Source organism: Idiotropiscis lumnitzeri, chromosome 1 (genome assembly GCF_059441095.1).
Source record: "Idiotropiscis lumnitzeri isolate Australia: NSW breed Sydney's pygmy pipehorse chromosome 1, RoL_Ilum_1.0, whole genome shotgun sequence".
NCBI classification, from domain to species: domain Eukaryota; kingdom Metazoa; phylum Chordata; class Actinopteri; order Syngnathiformes; family Syngnathidae; genus Idiotropiscis; species Idiotropiscis lumnitzeri.
The window spans coordinates 19,052,085-19,071,582 of record NC_142391.1 but is presented as its reverse complement, the minus strand read 5'-3'; the positions used below and the strand labels follow the sequence as shown (position 1 = coordinate 19,071,582).

General features: G+C 39.9%; 1 protein-coding gene across 3 annotated transcripts in view; it reads left to right on the top strand.

Annotated features, from left to right (window-relative positions):
* Nucleotides 1–1,115: 1,115 nt before the first annotated feature.
* Nucleotides 1,116–19,498, top strand: part of syt14a (synaptotagmin XIVa) — a 31,946-nt gene continuing 13,563 nt past the window's right edge. The window contains exons 1-5 of one of the 3 annotated variants that reach the window (XM_088312735.1): nucleotides 1,116–1,181; nucleotides 3,817–3,890; nucleotides 11,544–11,591; nucleotides 16,115–16,267; nucleotides 19,110–19,340. In XM_088312735.1, coding sequence (XP_088168861.1) covers nucleotides 3,878–3,890; nucleotides 11,544–11,591; nucleotides 16,115–16,267; nucleotides 19,110–19,340 — 445 coding nt within the window. In that variant the 5' untranslated portion in view covers nucleotides 1,116–1,181; nucleotides 3,817–3,877. Of the gene's footprint in view, nucleotides 1,182–3,816; nucleotides 3,891–3,930; nucleotides 3,985–10,684; nucleotides 10,828–11,543; nucleotides 11,592–14,853; nucleotides 15,017–16,114; nucleotides 16,268–19,109; nucleotides 19,341–19,498 lie in introns of those variants that run through there. The other 2 variants (XM_088312903.1, XM_088312824.1) reach the window with 2 other exon arrangements.

Below are 19,498 nucleotides of genomic sequence, written 5' to 3'. Positions count from 1 at the left end.
CCAATTCCACGACGGCGTCCGGCGTTAGCTCTGTTAGCCACGACTCCGTGAACACCAGCAAGCTAGCCTCCCGGACAATCCTCTCGTGCCGGGTTAGCGCTGTTAGCTCGTCCATTTTGTTGGAGAGGGATCGAACATTCCCCATAATAACGGACGGGAGGACGGGGTGATATCGTCTCCTCCCTTATAGAAGGGTACCAATAATTCCGTCTACATCGGTATCTACCCCACATATATTTCTAGACCATACCAATCAATCTATCTTCGCTGTCAGGATAAAAGCTCCTTTGTCCAAATTTGGTTGATTTCATATTATTCAAATCAAATAAAAACTATTGGTCAGTCCCCATGTGTGTTTTTTACAAATCTTTGACCAATTGTTTCTTGTGAAGCTTATCGGCCTTCTTGAACTTTTGCCACATTTTTGGCTTCAAACATAAAGATGTAAAATTTGAATTTCTTTGGTGAACAATCAACACCAAGTGGGACACGATTTTGAAGTGGAATGAAATTCATATTTCATAATTCATTAGGTGTATTTTTTAAAATAAAAAACTGAAAAGCGTGTTGCCGTTCGCAGTCACATGATGACTGATCATTGACTTTGGCGAGCTGCACTCACCTGCCACAGTGATGACGGGCGGCGACCAAGTTGATAGCAACATGCTGGATGAATTTCAATCAACTGCTCCCTCTTTTGCACTTAAGTTCCTACGCAGATTGTCATCATGTGACTCCAGGTCGTCTCTTAAAAACGTGAACATTTGAAGCCAAGCATTCAACTGCTTTTGACCGTTTTTGTCTGACTTTGGCATTGAATGAAGTGCACAATTAGTCACAAGTAGAAACAGGACGAAGAAGCACAAATGCATGGGATTTTCACCACTGACCTCTTTCTGCCATGGACCATTTTAGGAAGGTTAAAGGTCAGGAGAGGGATATGTCGTTCAAAAGTGTCATCTTGTGGTGGAATTTAGTGGTGTCCTCTGTGTAGAGACTCCGATGCATGGACCGAGTAAAGTAGGAACGAGTATTTGAAGCGGGTACTGAGAAAATGCTTAAGTGACGTCATCGATGACGTCGAAAACCGGGCGTCCCACGTGGCCAGTTCAGGAAGTGGATCAAGAAGTTCAGTTTCTGATTTAAGTTGCAACAAATCACGATGGAGGATTCCCGTATTTGTAAGTATTTGTAAGTATTTGGGGAAGTGTTGTGAGATGTTTGTAATTGGTTTGTAATTGTTTCTCAATGTATCACTGTTATGGCGCCATTGAGGAAGATAAAAATAAAGATAGCCTTTATTAGACACACTAGGGAGAAATTTGCAGTGTAACAGCGGCAAAGATAGTTCACACAGAGATGGCGGCGTAATGTAGCCGTTAATGTATAAATTAGCAGCAAACATTCAGATAAAGCAAAGCTATTCGAATATACACTGTATATTCCCCATGTATTCTTTCGGTCGTTGTTTGGGGTCCACAAAGTCGTGGGTTCGAATTTCACAGTTGATAGTATGTAATAATAAATGTATATTTTTCCAGCACGAGTTTGATTCAATAATTTATTTTCTAATTAGTACATGACTGTATTGTCAGGAAACCGGAGTGGTGTACATGATTCTGTAATGCCCGTCCCAGTGTTCAAGGATGCACACTGTCGGCAATGTTATCTCTTCCCTTTAATATTAAAAAACAACAACGTAACAAACACGTCTAAACAGGGGCTGCTGTTGGCCCCAACTCACGCCCACTCGCTCCACACTCTGACTAATAGCCCGAGACAATCTTCCCCAACCAGGCTGGTCCCCTCTCAATGACGTCACCACAACTCAACTGTCGCCGCCCTCACGCGGATCAAAAAACGTACAGATATTACAATACTTTGGTTGACATGGTTGCCCTGCAATTGGCTGGCAACCAGTTCAGGGTGTCCCCCGCCTACTGACCGAAGATAGCTGGGATAGGCCCCAGCACCTCCCGCGACCCTAGTGAGGAGAAGCGGTACAGAAGATGGATGGATGGATGGGTTGACATGGTCATTCAGGATTCTCTATTGTGGAGGATAAGGGATTCAGAAGATCGTTGCTGCTTTGAACCTAACAATGTTCTTCCTCCCAGACTCATATGTATTTATGGATATGAAAAAAACTCAACAAAAAACAGACGCAGATCCAAAGCTGTTGAGAAAAACGTGCTCTATTTTTTAATACAAAAATTGTGAGATAAACCTTAGTGTGAGTACATTTTTATCCACAGCAATACGGACTCAAATACACTGCATTTCCTTCCCAGGTCATTTTCATGTCATAAACAAAACCTCGCACAAGAAAACCTCTTCCATGCATGCCGATATACTTTATGTCCACTTGGTGGTGCCAGAGGGCTTTGAACCTCATTTGAGGTATGTACAAGTCAAACGAATTGCACGGAAAGCCTCAATGCTTCAATGAGCTTCATGTCACCATCACAAGTGAAATTAATGAGATTAGATTTGTATCACGAATTGTGGTTGCCCATTCGATCACAAGGACGATAATGGTGCCATAATTAATGACGATAAAGCTGAATAAATGCATGTTCCCCAAGTCTTTTTGTGCCCATTTTTCTTTTGACTAATAATTAGTTGATTTTGACGAAGTTTAAAAATGAATACAAAGCTACACAGTGTAAATTAGAACAACTCTACAGTAGAGCGTTTTTGTGGAAACAATCAAACAACATGTTTTCACTGACTCATCGTTTGTGTGCAAATCTCAGTAGTTTGTTCTCAAGAATTAGAATACTGTTGGTTTCCTTTCCAACCAGTTCTAGTCAGTGCAAGATGAATATTGGTGGGTTGAATGACTCAGCAGAACTCGTATGTGACTGTTGAGTTGAACGCAATAAGGTGCCTCATGCATGGCCGGCATCAGTGGCGTCGACTCCAGGGGGCGCTAAAATTCTGTAATGTTATCCCATCCATCCATCCATCCATCCATCCATCCAATTTTATCCAAACCGCTTATCAGGGTCACGGGGGTTCTGGAACCTATCCCAGCTTTGTTCGGGCAGTGGGCGGGGTACATCCTGAACTGGTTGAAAGCAAATCGCAGGAATCACACAGACAAAAAATATTCAAGCTCACAATCATATATTGAAATCGAATTTTTAGCCAAAGAATGATGCTTCTTGATGAACTCTCAAACTACTGGATGTTAAAATAAAAGAAAAATATTCCGTGGCCATTGTCTAAAGTCCAGAAAAAAATCTGTGGGCAAATGAATCTCTTTCATACATATTTACAAAAACTAACAGATTAACAGTTTAAGCAAAATCCGATTTGCATTACTAGAAACGATAATAAATATTTCTTCTTCTGGCAGATTGGTATACCGCTCATTCTGTGTGGGGGATAGGGAATATACAGGGAACTGTGTGGACAATTCTCTCTTCCATATACTAATGCTTTGGATTAGGTAACAAGTTAAATGGAACTTCCTTCAAAATTTTGCCTATGCGGATTTTCAGTGACTTGCTTTGAAAATAGGTCCCCACGTAAAATAATCTCCGTTCAGTTGTCCAAGACATTTTCAGGAAAAAACGACTGAAGTTGTTATCCCATCCTTTTGAATAATATGAGACAAAAATATCGCAATCATTTTGAGCCACTCCATGTGCATATGTAAGTCCTGCTGCGTAATAAATTAAGTCGTTTCAAATAAATATTTAAAACCAGAGTGCCACGCTATGTCCCAGTCGCTCCCCATGCGTTATCAGGTGAGTGAGTTTCATAATGGACGAGACCATCCGCGAATCTCCCCTTCGCTCTCCCTTGCAGTGGTCCACCCCCCTCCGCCTTCATCGACACCTGATTTGGTTGAATCCAAAAACACAACACCATGGCGATTGATGGTAAGTAGACGAAAATGGTCTGTCTTCTTCCCTATTCACCTCCGCTGCCATAAACACCTACCCTGTGGGACTTCTTATCATTGAAATGTCAAATGTTAGTTTCGACAGAAAAATAATCGTCCTGGTCTTGTGAGATGGAAGTTTCGTTGCTTATTTTTTAGCGGTTCTTTGTTGTGGTGAAGTCCAGTCTGGTTGTGGTGCTGAAGGGACCGTTCCGCTGTTTTCGTTGAAGTGGCGATATTGTACACCCCTTTCATTTCTATTTTGTTATTAATTCAGGCGTTGTTGTAAAATGACTGTTTGTACTCGTCACGGTGTGAAGTCTGTTTATGTATGCAACTTTGTAGGTGGTACGCAGCTTTGGTGTTGATTTGAACAGCTTGTTGTCGAAAAGCTTGAGGTGTGGGAGACAGCATTTTAAATGTCACAAAAAAGAGGCCACAGATTGAGCTAAATAAAAAGAAACGACCTACTTTGTCATCATACAGCGGAAATCTTTCAAGTGACATTTCTTTGTAAAATGCAGTCGATCCTAAATTTTGTATTCAAATACATCATTTTGGTTATAGTTATTATGTGATATAATTAACCTTAATCCATTTCATTGTTACTAAGGGTGAGACTCACAATTTGTTTCAATTATGATGCAAAGAGGTTGCACGGTACAAAAGTGGTTCGCATAATTGCCTCACATTTCTGAGGTTAGTGATTTTTTTTTTTTTTTTTTCATCCCACCTCTTTTATTCCTGTGTGGGGTTTACATTTTCTCCCAGGGCTTGTGTGGGATTGCTCCAGCATTCCCAAAACATACATGTTACATTATTGAACTTGAAACTGTCCTCAGGTGGGAATGGTTTTGTCTATAAGTGCTGTGCGATTGGCGGGACACCAGTCTAGGGGCTACCCCGCCTCTTGGGAAGTTTCCAACCTATTCGATAGTTATTTATGGTCAGTTGTATCAAATGCTGAACTGAGATACAGTGAGAGTAACATCGACACCTTTTCTGTGTCAGTGTTCAATCTTGTATCAATTAGTACTTAATAAGAGCTGTTTCTGTACTGTCATGATGTCCGAATCCTGTTTGGAATTTGTCAAAGACAATTACTTCAGGTTTGTTTTGGATTGACTGAAAGCAATTTTGTTTCCATCCGGGTGTGCAATTCCAGTCCTCAATGGTCTAGTTTTATTTGTCTTCCTGCTCCAACTCTCCTGATTCAAATGATCTCTCTCAAGGAGCGTAGTTGCCCACCTTTGTTTTAGACAGTGAGTACAACTGTAGTCATTTTGGAACACTCACTGCTAGATATGTCATGATAGTCAACATTAAAGTTCTCAAGCATTTGACCCAAGAGTAGCGTATACAAGCTGAACAAAACAGGTCCAACAACTGACCCTTGAGAAATCGTCTATATCATAGATATTTGATCAAATTAAAAGCTTCCATTGGTCAAAAAATAGCTCCCTTCTTTCAAATTGGACCTGAACCATTTAAGGACTCTTCCGTTGACTCTCGCCAAAGTTTCCAACCTCGTTCAACAGTATATATTATGACCTACTGTGTCAAACGGCGCACATAGATCCAATAAGACTTTATAAAACTGACACCTCTCACAAGTCAATGTTAAATCGTATGTTACTATATTAGTTAACACTTTGATAAAGCCTGATTGTGTACTGTGATAAGGTCAGTAATGTGATTGAAATTGAGCGAAGTGTCCATTTAAGTTTAAAAGATTGCTGAGTTGATTAGAAAACAATTTCCTGTCTTGACTAAGAATGGCAGGTTTGAGATGGGTCTATACTTTGCTATATTGGAAGCATTCAGCGTTTTCTCTCTCTCTCTCTCTCTCTCTCTTGCGCCCCCTCTCCCTTTCTCTCTCTTATTTTAAGTGGCTAAATGGTAGCTGCTTTCAGGTATTTAGTAAACTGAAATTGAAATTGATTATTTGATGCAATTCAGTTAGCACAGACTTCACAATAGTTTTGAAAAGGTCAGCTGTTATTGAGTCAAGACAGCTAGCTGTTGGGTACCGCTGCTGAACCATATCCTTGACAATTTTAACATCATTCACATCAAATTCGGACCTGGTACAATGTAGTTGAGTAATTCCTGGGTGGTTATGTCATTTTATCGTTTTGCTGATGTTTGAGCTGATGGATTGTATTGGATTGTACACAAAAACAGCAAGCAATTTCATTGCATTTCTCTCGTGAAGAATTCTGGTGCTATCAAATTTGGGATATTAGTGAGTTTATCAATCAAGAGTGTGAGTATTGTTAAGGTTTTTCTGACTTCAGAAAGGTGTTGTTGCCGTGCCCTTTTTAACTCTTGGTTGAAATTTCAAAGTAAACATGGAGTTTGTTTTCCCTCCATTTATGCTCTGCTTCTCAATTTGTTTTTATTTCAAAAAGTGACTGTTTCAATAGTAGATACGGCATCAAAAAATCGTGAGATTTTCCAGGTGAACTAACCCAGAAGTTTATCAACACTCTGCATTCACTGTTGCTGACTACGCTATAATTTCTTTTAACTTTGTGCTGATATTCTCATTTCTGAACCTTTGAAAAGTTTGGTAGTGTATTTTTTGGTAACATGCAGGCCTTTTTTTCCCTGTTCCATATGAAGACGAAACAAAATTGTTTGTGTCCACAAAGCGGGAATTACTAGATGGTACACTGAGATTGGGTGAGTAGAATGACTGGAGTGGCATGACCCCTGGCGGAGGAGCGGAATACCATTCCACAGCAGTGCTTGACCTGGCTGTTGACAAGCTTGAAGAGGGGATGCCAGGTCTGTGTGTGTTTCATTCACTCCCAACTGAGGCGCTTGATTGTTTGCTTCAAGAATACAGCGTAATGTTGCCAATGTCTTCTTTCTTGATTGTTACTGATAAGAATTCAATTCTCTTCCATTTCACTGAAGAACAGCCAGCAAGAGTTTTATCATAGGCAATGAAGATTTGGGGATTGTGGACAACTAATCGACCAAACACAAACTGCCAAAATCAAAAAATTGAGAGCAGTATACACTTCCTTTGTTTTTTATTTGCTAGAAAATCTATTTTCGTTCTTTATTTGTATCTGTTTTGAAAGCGCTAAAGAATTAAAGTTGAGGTGAAAAATGGTACAGACAGTGTTCTGTTTAAGGCGTGACCGCCCAATCATCCATTTGTGTCAGATGTTTTGGATGATGTACAAAAAAAGCCTCAGTCAGGTCTCTATTCTGTATTATTGCAGTGTGTTTAATGGGGTCAAAGTTAGGCCTATTTGTGGAGCAGCCACTTCCCCCTCACCAAATTCATCCAACCATGCCTTCATGGACTTTGTTTCATGCCCTTCGGCACCTTTATGCTGAACCAGAAAACTAGCTTACACATAGCTGCAAGCTATGTGTGGCCCATATACTGTACTGTAAGGTCAGATAAATAATTAAGATTTTGGTGGCAAAAAAATGGTATCATCAAACCCTGGATTGATTGGTCAGTTTCATTTTTAAATGTAATGAATTGATGAGATATGCCATTAGAAATGTCCCATTACTTTTGCCCATAATGTACAAAGTGCTTCACAGGGTTAAAATACAACAATAAGATTAAGTATAAAGATTAAATGTCAATAAATAAACCACAAAAAGGAGCAAAATATAGAAAAAAATGCAATTTTTGATTACTGGAATGTAGGGCTGGGCGATAAACCGCAAATTTACCGTTACCAAAATTTATTACAATGACCGAAATCATTTTGATGAGGAGTTTATCCGAAATTGAGGCAGACTTGCGTCGCGACGCTGATAGCTTCATGAATTGGCTGCAAGCGGTGGTAGATAAAAACGTGCATGAGTGACAACAGCCAGGCATCCCCTCCACCAAGTCGCAGGTAAGAAGCTAATTTTTTTGTGCTAACGTCATCTGTTTAGCAACCAAAAGCTCATCGAGTACGTACTATTGTCCTAAACATTGATGCCTGTTTGACTCACTTAACAAAAGATTAGCTTAGCTAAATGCCTTAAATATAACCTGTGGGGGTTCTTGTGCGCATTCTTGCTCTTGTCCGGCAGTCAAGTGAAGAATTGACCGGCACAGTATTTATGATTTTGTGGAGGTGATCGCATGAGCTCATTGTTTGATGTCAATAAATCCAAACTATACAATACAAGACAAATCAATTGAATTTTTATAGCACGTTTCACAACAGATGGATCTGTAACAAAGCGTGTAGGACAGTCTCATGTTGAGTCAAAAGCTAATTGTGCAGAACACTTTTATACATTCACAGGTTGAAGTGGACAAGAGTAGTAATGTGCATTTGCATTTTGGTGGCGGTCGGTTGACGTTTTAGACAACAAAACTGACATTTGGAGCAATATTACCTCACTTGCCCCCCTGCTGAGACTGAAAAACACTTTTTTGGGCTACAATATCACCATAAAAGACATTTCCTGTGAACACCGGCAAATTTTAACTTGGCTTTCACACAATCACACAATGTAGGAGAAATGTCCACTTTTAACTTATTTGAAGACATCTTTATTTTTAGCTTTCGGCTCAACATGAGACTGTGGCTGTTTTGCTGAATCTACTGTAAATGTCTTTTAATTTGTGTTCTAATTAACTCCTAATTTATATTACATCATATGGAAAGTGCTGCGTTACAGTTTCAGCTATTGTGCAATGTGCTCTATACATAAAGGTGTATTATATGTATTGTATAACAGCGCCACATAACACGTGACAGTAATGAGTGAAAGGCGGGAAAACTCAATTCTACAACTGAGATCATTACATTACCTTTTCTGCTAGAACAAAGGTCTTTTAATCAAAAAACATCAATAAAAACATCTTCCAGAGTGCATGCTGGCAAGTTGAGGAAATGTCGACTTGGTCTCTGAAAACGGTTTTGAAAAATCAGTGTTGCCCCAATGTGAGAATCAAACTCACAGCCTTGAAACTGTTAGACCTGCTGCATTAATGACACCACATGACAAACAGCAGCAACTCAATGCTACAATAGTTTGAGCTCCTCAAATCGTCCCGACTACAGCAAAGTTTGTCCGCTCCAAAACCACAGATAAAAACAGCTGCCCGAGCCCATGTCGACAAGGTATGGAAAATTCGACATTTTGGGGTTGCATACCAAAGATGAGATTTTCAGGCAACCATTTTCCTTTTCTTCTGCTCTTATCTGGCTGTGTGGCCTAATGGATAAGGCGTCTTGACTTCGGGTCAGAAATCTGAGGGTTGAAGTCCCTTCATGGTCACTGAAAACTGAGGGTGTCATTTATTACACTGTGGTATACTTGTGAACAAATGTGTCCTGGTTAAATGCTGTCTGAGATTGGATGATGAGAAAGGTTCTGATCTGGAATTTTTATGGGTTACAGAATTATAAACTGTTGTTTGTTGACTTACGCTACATAAAGACCAAACGTGAATAAACGTTTCTGGCCGTATAGTCAATTCAGGGCGGTGAGGATGACGCAATGTGATGCGGGGTTCACACACCGAAAGGCTGCACATTCGCTCATAATTGAAAACATCCATTCATTATCTGTACCGCTTCTCCTCACAAGGGTCACGGGGGTCTATCCCAGCTCTCTTCAGGCAGTAGGCGGGGTACACCCTGAACTGGTTGGCAGCCAATCGCAGGGCCCACAAAGACGAACAACCATCCGCTCTAAGGTCTAATTTACAGTGTTCAGTCAACCTTGTATGCATGTCTTTGGAATGTGGGAGGAAACGCGAGTACCCAGAAAAAAAGTCAACCACCGTGCCGCCCGATTTCCAAATCAAATTAACTTTCATCTTAAAAGTGGATTTGGGATTACTAAGCAACAGACCAGTACCTTTTCTCCTTAGCCACGTGGAATTCAACTGCTGTAACACACGTCATGCAGATGTCTGTATGAGGTGGTTCTGGGTGACCAAACACCAGCCTCAGTTCACTCCTTCTGAAGCTCCCTGACATTTCTTCCTTTTACTTGCCGGAGCTGGGGAAGTGGCTGTGGTAGCTGGTTCCTCAGGTTGATCAGAAGTTCCTGCATTCTGAATCACTTTCACAATTCCTGCTGAGGTTTCTGTGCTGAGGACATCCTTGCTTCTTTCACTGAGTTACAAGTGCCTTTCCTAGCAGCTGCAAGAACACCCTCCTCTTGTTCAGCTTACGAGACATCCAGGTTATCCCATATCTTGCTTACTGGGCATATACTGCCGGAAAGGATAACAACCTTTTGGATAGAAGGCATCAGCATCAGTGATTAAGATCAGTCCCACCAAAAACAGTCAAAGTAATCAAGAGTGAAAATCTCTTTTACTACAACTATGAAAATAGATGACCTCTAAATAGAACCAGTTGCTCATGCACTGTTCCATCGGGCCTTGCATTGTAGGGCAGCCGCTCCACCCACTTGTCCCCTCTCATTTTGACCTGAGGACAAGAAGAGGGCTAGTTTAAATATTTCGTTTTGTGTGTTGTGAACTAATATACAAGTTTCACTTTTTGAAGCAAATTCTTGAAACAAATGGACTTTTCCTCAATATACTTTTTTGTACACCAATTGTTGTGGAGATCCTTAGGAGTCAAGTTGGAGTGTTGAATCCTTATTTTATAGAAGAAATGTCAATGTTACCTCCGGTATAATAGCCCCAGGCATAGGAAAGCCGACTGGTCATCCAAATGGCCCCTAGCACTGACGCTGTTAACCGAGGACAGAGAATCAACAAAAAGATTATTCAAATCCTGATAATTGAGAAGACGATTATCTCAATGGCAAAACAAATGTTATGTTACATTGTAGAGCACAACACAATGCAGTTGATGTGCCAAGGCTTTTGTTGCTGTGATACAAATTGACAGTGGAAATGCTAAGGCTAGTTGAAACATCAACCTGTAGGCTGATCCCCTGCTGCACAGCTCTGAGACTCAGAGGCTTTCACAAGTGTAAGTAATAGTGAAGACATACAGCCACCGCTTGGTAGTCTGGATGACAACTAATGGTTAGATTCTGTTTGAATAAAGCCCAAGACAGGTTTGCAATTTCTATTTAAACAGGAAACTTTGCTGCAAGGCAAGGCAGCTTTATTATATAGCACGCAATGTTTTTGAAGACCTGTTTCAAGCTGACGTTTACAATTTTACTAGTTTTACCCACATTCGTACTTTTTAGTCCATGTCAAGAATTAGTCGATTAAAATTCTGAGCATTTTTGTCTTAACTCATTCACGACCAGCCCAGTAAAAAAAATGGATTTTGACGTACTTATCCGTCAATGGTATTGAATGAGTTAATTTAGTCAGAATTGACTAAGACTAGTCATGTAGTTTTAGTTGATGAAAACTGATAACATTTTTGTCTAGTTCAGTGCTTCTCAATTATTTTCTGATAAATGCCCTTTTTAATTTCATTACAATTTTATCTTGCTAAAAGTGTTCAAATATCTTCAAATAATTGTTTTTGATATGTGAAATTGAAAATTAACAAAAAAATTACAATTTTTGGAGTGCTCAGAGCCAAACTCATACTGTCCACTGTTCTGTAAATGTAATCATCTTACATTTGTCCTTGTCTAAAGGTGTAAACATGTACTGTATTTTCATCTTTTTGTCGTTTGTTCCCGCCGCCAAAGTGGGGCTCATTCAAATGCGTTGTCTTTCCAGGTGGCGAGCGTAGCTGTGGAGTACATGAGTTGATCTGCGTCAGAAAAGGTACGGCAGTGTGGTTCATCTGTGACCCCAAACTGCACCTCTCAGACTGCCCTCTCCATCCTCCATCATGTTGTGTTGTTTCTGCATCATACAATGGCAATAAGCACAATCGCACAATCTATTCAATCCCATTAAGATAGATCGTCCTTGCCAATGTGGTTTCCTGCAGTATGTTGCTCGTCTTTGTGCTAAATGTGTTGCTTGTCTTTATAAAGATCAAAATACTGCATTTAACATGGCATCAATATTCCTTCTTATTTGTAAAAATAAAATCCAGAGTTTGATACATTTTATAAAAATGACAATCGTCAATCAGGAATTACAGCAACAATAAATGATTATCAGCAAGATATTTCTACCCTCGCAAATTCTTGCTCCCTTTTAAAATGTACCCAAATTGATGAATCAACATCTAACACGCAGTTGTGTTTTTATTTTATATTTAGTCATTTTTGTTTAATTATCAATAGATGATTGTGAGATTTTTCGTTTGTAAAAAAAAAAAAAAGAAGAGGAGGAGAGTCAAAAATGACAAAGAAATCCTTCAGATGTCAATTCTTAAATTCAAGTATATTTTCCCCAAAAATCTATACAGTTGGCTCACAACTGGTTAGCACGATGACCTCGCAATACAGAGCTGCAGGGTTAGAATCCGGGCTCCATACTTCCTGTGTGGCGTTTGCATGTTCTGCCCATGCCTGCCTGGGTTTTCCCCGGGAACTCAAATTTTCTCCCACGTTGCAAAAACATGCATGGTTGGTGAATAAAACACTCTTAAGATGTCCTTGGGTCATATTGTGAGTGTGAATGCTAGTTTTTCTATATGTGCCCTGTGATTGGCTGGCAACCAGTTCAGGGTGCACTCAGCCTATTGCTGAAGGTGAGATAGGCCCCAGCATGTCTGCCCAGTACGAATCCGGGCTCCAGCTCCTTACATGTTCTCCCTGTGGCTGCGTGGGCTTTCTCTGGGTATTCCTGCCGCATTAATGGAACACTCTAAATTAAGTGTCCATAGGTGTGATAGTGTGAGTGTGAATGGTTGTTCATCATTGTGTGCCGATTGACTGGCGACCAGTTTGGGGTGTATCCCACCTACCGCTCAAAGACGGTTGGCCTATAGGCTCCAACACAACTGTGACCCTTTTGAGGGTGGGTGTTTCAGGAAATGGATGAATGGATATCCAGAGCACCACATGTTCCAGTCATGACAATGTGGCGTTCAGAGATTTGTGCGGCAGAATAGGGACAATCTGTAACAGTTGGTGGCTCTGTTTCGCGCATGCTACAAACACATTTCTGGGTTTTCGGTAACACAGCCACACATTCACACACATCAGTCAGTTCCCTCTGATGGTTGTGAGGTTGCAGGACCATGTAGCGACCAATCTGTTGTCTTGCCATGGCCCCATCAGGATGTAGTGTGGCCCACCTCTGTGGAGATGGCCATTGATGTAACAGCCGCAGAGCAAGCACTCTGAGGAGGATTGTGCAGTGCAAACAAAGCTGTTCCTGATTGTTTTCAATACCAGAGAGGACTGACCAATGTGCGGTAATGTGTGGATGTTGCTTAAAACCCTGAAATGTATTTGTAGCGCATTGACTTGACAAACAGCACAACTCTGGCCTGCTGAATTCCAACAGAGCTAATTGAAGGTTTGGGACTAACCAATCAGAGGAAAGCTGTCTTCCATACCAAATTAAGGTTAACAGAAACCCAATTAGAGCGATGCTTACGTACATGTAGATTATTTTTTTAATACTAATGTGAAAACGGGACGTTAAAAATATTTTTTTTTCTATCGAACAAAAATAGCTTATTCAAGAGAGAGAGCGAGAGAGAGAGAGCTACACAATACAATACAATACAATACAACTTTATTTATATAGCGCATTTCACAACAGCTGGAGCTGTAACAAAGTGCTTTCCATTTGGTCTAATATTCACATCACATGGAGTTGGGTTATTGCAGATATAAAATGAAATTTGTGGGGTTAGTTTTCCAGTAATAAAGACCACAGCAGGAAAAAAAAACATGATTAATCATAAAGTATTTAAGTTTTCTTGATGTAGTCGTGACGTGGCAGATGGCCCCACAGTATCGTACTCCAAATTTGAACTATTGTCAACTTTGTACTTATGCCAGGAGGTACTTTGGTTGTTGTTGAGCTGTTAAACTGTATTACTTTGTTTTGTATTGCAGTTTTAATGGTTTTTGGTCTGCTGGTTGTTTAATCAGTGCAGTGGCTTCGTGCTCAAGAGTCTTCTCTGAACATGCGTGGGAGTGTGTACAGGAGTGCTGGTGATAGTGCTTAGGCCTGCCTGGAGAGAATGTGGGTGTCTTTGTGATTGTGAGATTTTTTTTTCCCCATTTTGATATTCAACATGGCAACAGTCTCCATGCAGATAAGAAATAATGGATGAAGCTCAATAGAATTATCTAACAAAAGAAACATGGGGACAAAGGCTGATAACTTTATCTGGGCTGGAATGTGGTTTGAATTCAACCACAGGTATCAAATTCCAGTACCTGAATCATTAATAATTTGTGTTTGAATTTTCTATACTATGGATTTGAAATTATTTCCAGTTTTTTAATAAAGGGATGGAAATTGTAACTTTTTTTGATTGACAGATTAATCGATGATTACAATCATAATTTTTTTAGCCCTACTTGATTTATTTAGGTTCTCATTCCAGTGTGGCTCTAACACTCCTTGGTGTCAACCCGACCCAACATACTACATGTTTTAGATGGTCCCCTCGTCCGACACACCAAATTCATATGATCAGCTCATCAGAAAGCTCTGCAGAAGTGTGATAACGAGCCTGATTTTTTGAATCAGGAGTGTTGGAGGAGGGAAACTGAAGGACTGGAACTAGACACCTTTCCTTGAAACCCTTGCGCTTGATTACTGTGTTTCGTCGTGTGCAGTGCTTAAAACACTTCTGGCATGGATCAATAATCGATCCTATTATGTTTGCAATTCCTTCTGAAGATTCATAATCAAGACAGTGAGCCTTTTCTGGGGAACAAAATAGCAAGCCAATATCTCGACTGAATTCTTTTCCAAAACTATTGGAACAGTGAAGGAACTTGCTTTGCTTCTTTAGACTGTAAACATTTGGGTTTCACATGCAACGATGAATACCATGTAATCGGCAGTTTGGCTTTTATTAAGTATTTTACTGGTGGATCTGACTCAACTCAGAAGATAGCGATTTACTGTCATGTCTTGTGAATAACACATGAATATTTTACAGACCGCCAAAATCACTCTTCACAAGCAGAGTTTTCTTTGCAAAGTTCTGCATTAGCTGTGCCCCGCGGCAACTACGCGATTGTGACAGGCCACCCCTAAGTTCACCAATGCTGGCCGACCGATCCAGTCCAAATTTCACACATTGCAACTCCGATGAAATCAAGGTATGGCTTAAAATCAAGATTGATCAAGCTTGAACAAAATGTAAAGCCCCAAAAAATATTTTCTACTTTGCTGCATTCACAATAAGAACTATTAATGTTTTAAAAAGGAAAGAGTGTGGATGATTTGAGAGATTGGATTTTCATCCTAGGGCCGGGACGGTCCGTCTGTCCGTCCTGGAAGGTTTTTTTTTTTGGATGGAGGATGAGAAGTTTTTATAAAAGGACAGACTAAGCAAGGGCAGAAGTGGGTTGTGGGCATCTAGGCGGTAGCCGATCAGTGCCGAAAAAGAAAAACGTCATTTGCAGGTGCAGTACTAACCGACACGCAGCTGAATTAAAAAAAAAAACAAAGTGCATACATTTCGGACCCACAGTCTGCATTGACATTGTCCCTTTTTGTTTTTATTTCACCAATCTCCACGTTATGTATGTGCTTGTGTGTGTGTTTGTGTGTGTGTTTTTTATTTGATTTTTTGTAATTTGGCTTCGTGCCTGCTTGTGCTACACGGTAGACATAATAGTACAAACTGGTTATCAGCAACGACGAACAAACTGGGCTCATCATCATCATCATCTTCTTATTGCCACCCCTCAGTGAGTCATTGTATCACCCTGGCCACTCCACTGAAAGATTTCTGGCTCTGCCCCTGATTATGTAATCATTTGTTTTTCTTCTGCCTCCCCTGACTGCATATTCCTGATGTGGACACTTGTGCAACTATGTTATTTCAGTGGTTTATTTTTACTTCTGTCTTGAGATTCGCTCTTCCTTTGATAGTGAATGAAGGAATTGTCACTTGAAGTTTTCAATACGGTTAACATAATTATTGTCACGTTGTTTTTGTTGTTTTTTTTAGTCATTAACATTAGCCCTCAGTTTGATAATGTGTGGCCCTTAAAAAACTAGCTACCATATTTGCTGGACTATAAGGCGCACCCACCTTTGTTTTAATATCCAGCTGGTGGTGTTTTAGTTTGTTTCTTTGGCCTTGCTGAATTCCTTCTATTTGAATATCCTCGACAAAGAATAGAGACGTGATGAATTTGTAATATAGGTTGATTGTGCAAATTAAATCAATGTTTTGCCATGTTTCTCAGTCTCTCCAGAGGTGCTTGGATTTCTGACAGCCATCGGGCTCTTCATTATCCTCATGACGCTTCTCTTCTGGTACCTCAACAATAAGTTCACACTCGAGAATGCAGAGAGCCTTCAGTGCCTTGATGACTTCAGGAAAAACACAGAATTGCAAGGTGAGCCACCAGTACCAGTGCTATTGCTTAGGAACGGTGTCACAAACGGCGGACCAGGTAACATGCGAGGAGCACATGAGTAGCCAGCGGGGCCATTCTATAAATAGCTCACTGGTTATAGGACATTGTGATTTTCTGTTAAGGTGAAGAAATGATCATTCAAAATGTGAATATTGGCAGGAAAGTGTCAAAAATATAATCCGTTGTGCAGTGCATTCAACAAAAAAACTGTCACGCAACAACAAAGACAACAAATTAATAACACAAAAAACAGTCAAACATAACGAAACACAAAAACAACACAGTCTCACGCTTAATAAAAAAAATAAAAAAATAAAGAATAAAATTTTGTTTTAAGACTAGTTTGATGGACAGACAGAATGGGGAGAAAGATGTTATTTTTCCTAAAGTGGATATAAAATAAATGGAAACCGAAAACGTATAGCCCCGCTTTTCACCAGAAATGCGTAATGTGCTCCCGTGTATACGCCCATGACTTTTATTTGGTTCATTTCTTTTGTATCGTTCTTCAGATTAATGTTGGCATTATGAAGATGCATGGAGACCCCCTTCAAGTCACTTCCCATGTGCTAAATAAATAAAGTTGTACCACTGGTTGTCTTTACTACTTCTGTTGTAAAGAGGCTGAAGAATTTCAACCAGGATATGAAAGATTGTGCCTGTTTGGTTGTATCCTTAAGATAAGAATGTTACAAAAAACATCACAGGAACAGACACCACTTTGACAGCGCACAATTACAAGTGGACATTCGGAAAGCGTTACCAAAGAACAGCATTTTCTATTGACACAATTGAGGATTTAGCCAAGTTTGAAGTCACACCGTAAATAAATTCCACCCATGATTCATTAAAATTCCTGGTTTAATTTGTGTGCCATCAGTTAACTCTTCACAAATCTAAGTCTTGCACAACGTTGTACTGCACTAGAAGCGATCAAGCTGTCTCATCAAAGTTTTGACATCATCCTCATCAGATCTTCTTCAATGACATGAGTGTCATTTTTGGGCTTGGAAGAGGAAACACTTTTCAGTTGATTTTTTTAGGGGAAATGAAGGCCCATTTTACCGATGTAGGCTCGTGAACAGATGATGAGGATTTTATGTATTCATCTTTATACAAATATGATGACGATAAGCTACCCTTTTGTATTGATTTCTAAAATCAAGGAAATAGGTTTGTGAGCATTTTCTTCAATAAAATACCCATATATCTTAGTAATGCTTAAAAATTTCACAATCCTACCAATAATGGTTTATGTACTTTGCTTTAAAAAAAAATAAACACTGAATTTTTACCGTTTTTTTAGTCTCGGATTAAGCGTCTATTTTGGGCTAGAGTCATTTTAAAGCTCTGCTGCCTCTTGCTGGAAAAAGCATGAAACAACATTTACATTCTACAGTATGATATAAGTTATTCTTTTTTTTTCACTTCCACCTTGTAACATGTGATTATGCTTTTTAAATTCTGTGTGCTTATTTTGAACGTTGGTCAACATAATTATTGGTGGTAATTTACCTGCTAATCTTTGAAAAAGAGGTGGATGAAACCTTTCTGTCCTTACCCCTTTAATCTCCATTCCATCAATTTTTAAATATTGTCACTATAATATGAAATAATGAATATGTACAAGTTAGGATGACTGATTTGCATGCCCACCTCACAGGACAGAGGTGCAGAGTTCGATTCCAGCTCTTGGTGCAGTGAGTTACGTCATAATATTACTGCATGATGAAGGATCTCCAAATGGGTTGCATCATTCCTTACATTAGCAGACAACATACCCCTTGAACTATCCATTCATTGGCTATTACTTCGTCCACAGTGGTATGTTTCGAGGGCATTTCCAATAGTTGTATTAGCTATGGTTCTGTATTGTGTATAAAGTTAGTGCCGAGACAAGCTATGACATTATGTCCGCTATTGCACTAGTATGTGCACTTCTCCATTAAGAAGCAATATAAAAGCGGTTAAAGCAACAGATGGGTTAAAATTAATTTTACAGCATTTGATTAGTCGGGAGGCGGCATTGTGCACGATGGCCTCACTGTGCAGATGGCGTGGGATTGATTCTGTGTGGAGTTTGCATGTTCTCCCCGTATCTGCGTGGGTTTTCTCCGGGTACTCCAGTTTCTTCCCACGTTCCAAAAACATGCAGGCACGCAGAGAAATGCAACTCCACACAGGAAGGCCGGAATCGATCCTACGACCTCTGCACTGTGAGGTCGTTGTGCTAACCAGTCAGTCATTCACCGTGCCACCCGATATTTAGATGATGATTACCTTATTTTTATATATGTCCACATTTTGATAACAATCTGACCTGTTTTTTGTTCAATATGGAATACAGAATGTCACCACTCTACAAGGAAAATATGAACCCCAACCTTCCAATGTGGCTATTATCCAAAATATTGCGAATTTCGTTCTAATATTTTCAGAGAAGGATTTTCACATATCTACACTTGTGCAAATACATTTTAGTGAGGAGAGATATTTAAATTATAGGAATACTGTACTTGGCTTTTTTTTTATTTTTTTAGCACAATAGACCGGTAAACAAGTCTGAAATGAACAGTCTAGTGTACAGCACAATTGATGTCACAGGGATTACGCCTGGCGGTCCAAAATGTCCAATATGGCTACGCGTTTTGATACTTATGGGTTTAAATCTTCTTTCAGGAAATCAGATGCCATTGATGTTTACACTTTTATTACTTATTCAGACTGACTAATTGAACCCATTACGAACAAACATGCCAGACACTTGGATTTGTTTGGATAACAATGTATTTATTGTTTGTACCATTTCTTCTCACAACAGAGAAGGTTAACACTGATGGCGACCGGCACGCTGCATCATCATCAGACAGCGAGGACGAATTGATGGGTCAGTATCAAGAAGCAGTCAGTCGGGCCCAAGGTCTCAGAGGAGGAGTCAAGGTGTCTGCTAATGTCAAACATACGGGACGGTTCAGGTGGAGGAACCGACACAAGTACAGTGCCCTGATGGCTGATTATGACGGCTACAGCAGTGACGCCTCAGCCGATGTAGGTAGGTTGAATGTAAAGCCAATCTATGTCCGACCTATATCCTTTTCATCTATACTGATGGATGTCTTTATTTCTTTTTAATTCATTTAGTTAAACTGCCAAACAAAGTTCAGCCACAATGTACACACCCATATATACACTGTTGATTTAGAGAGGTGA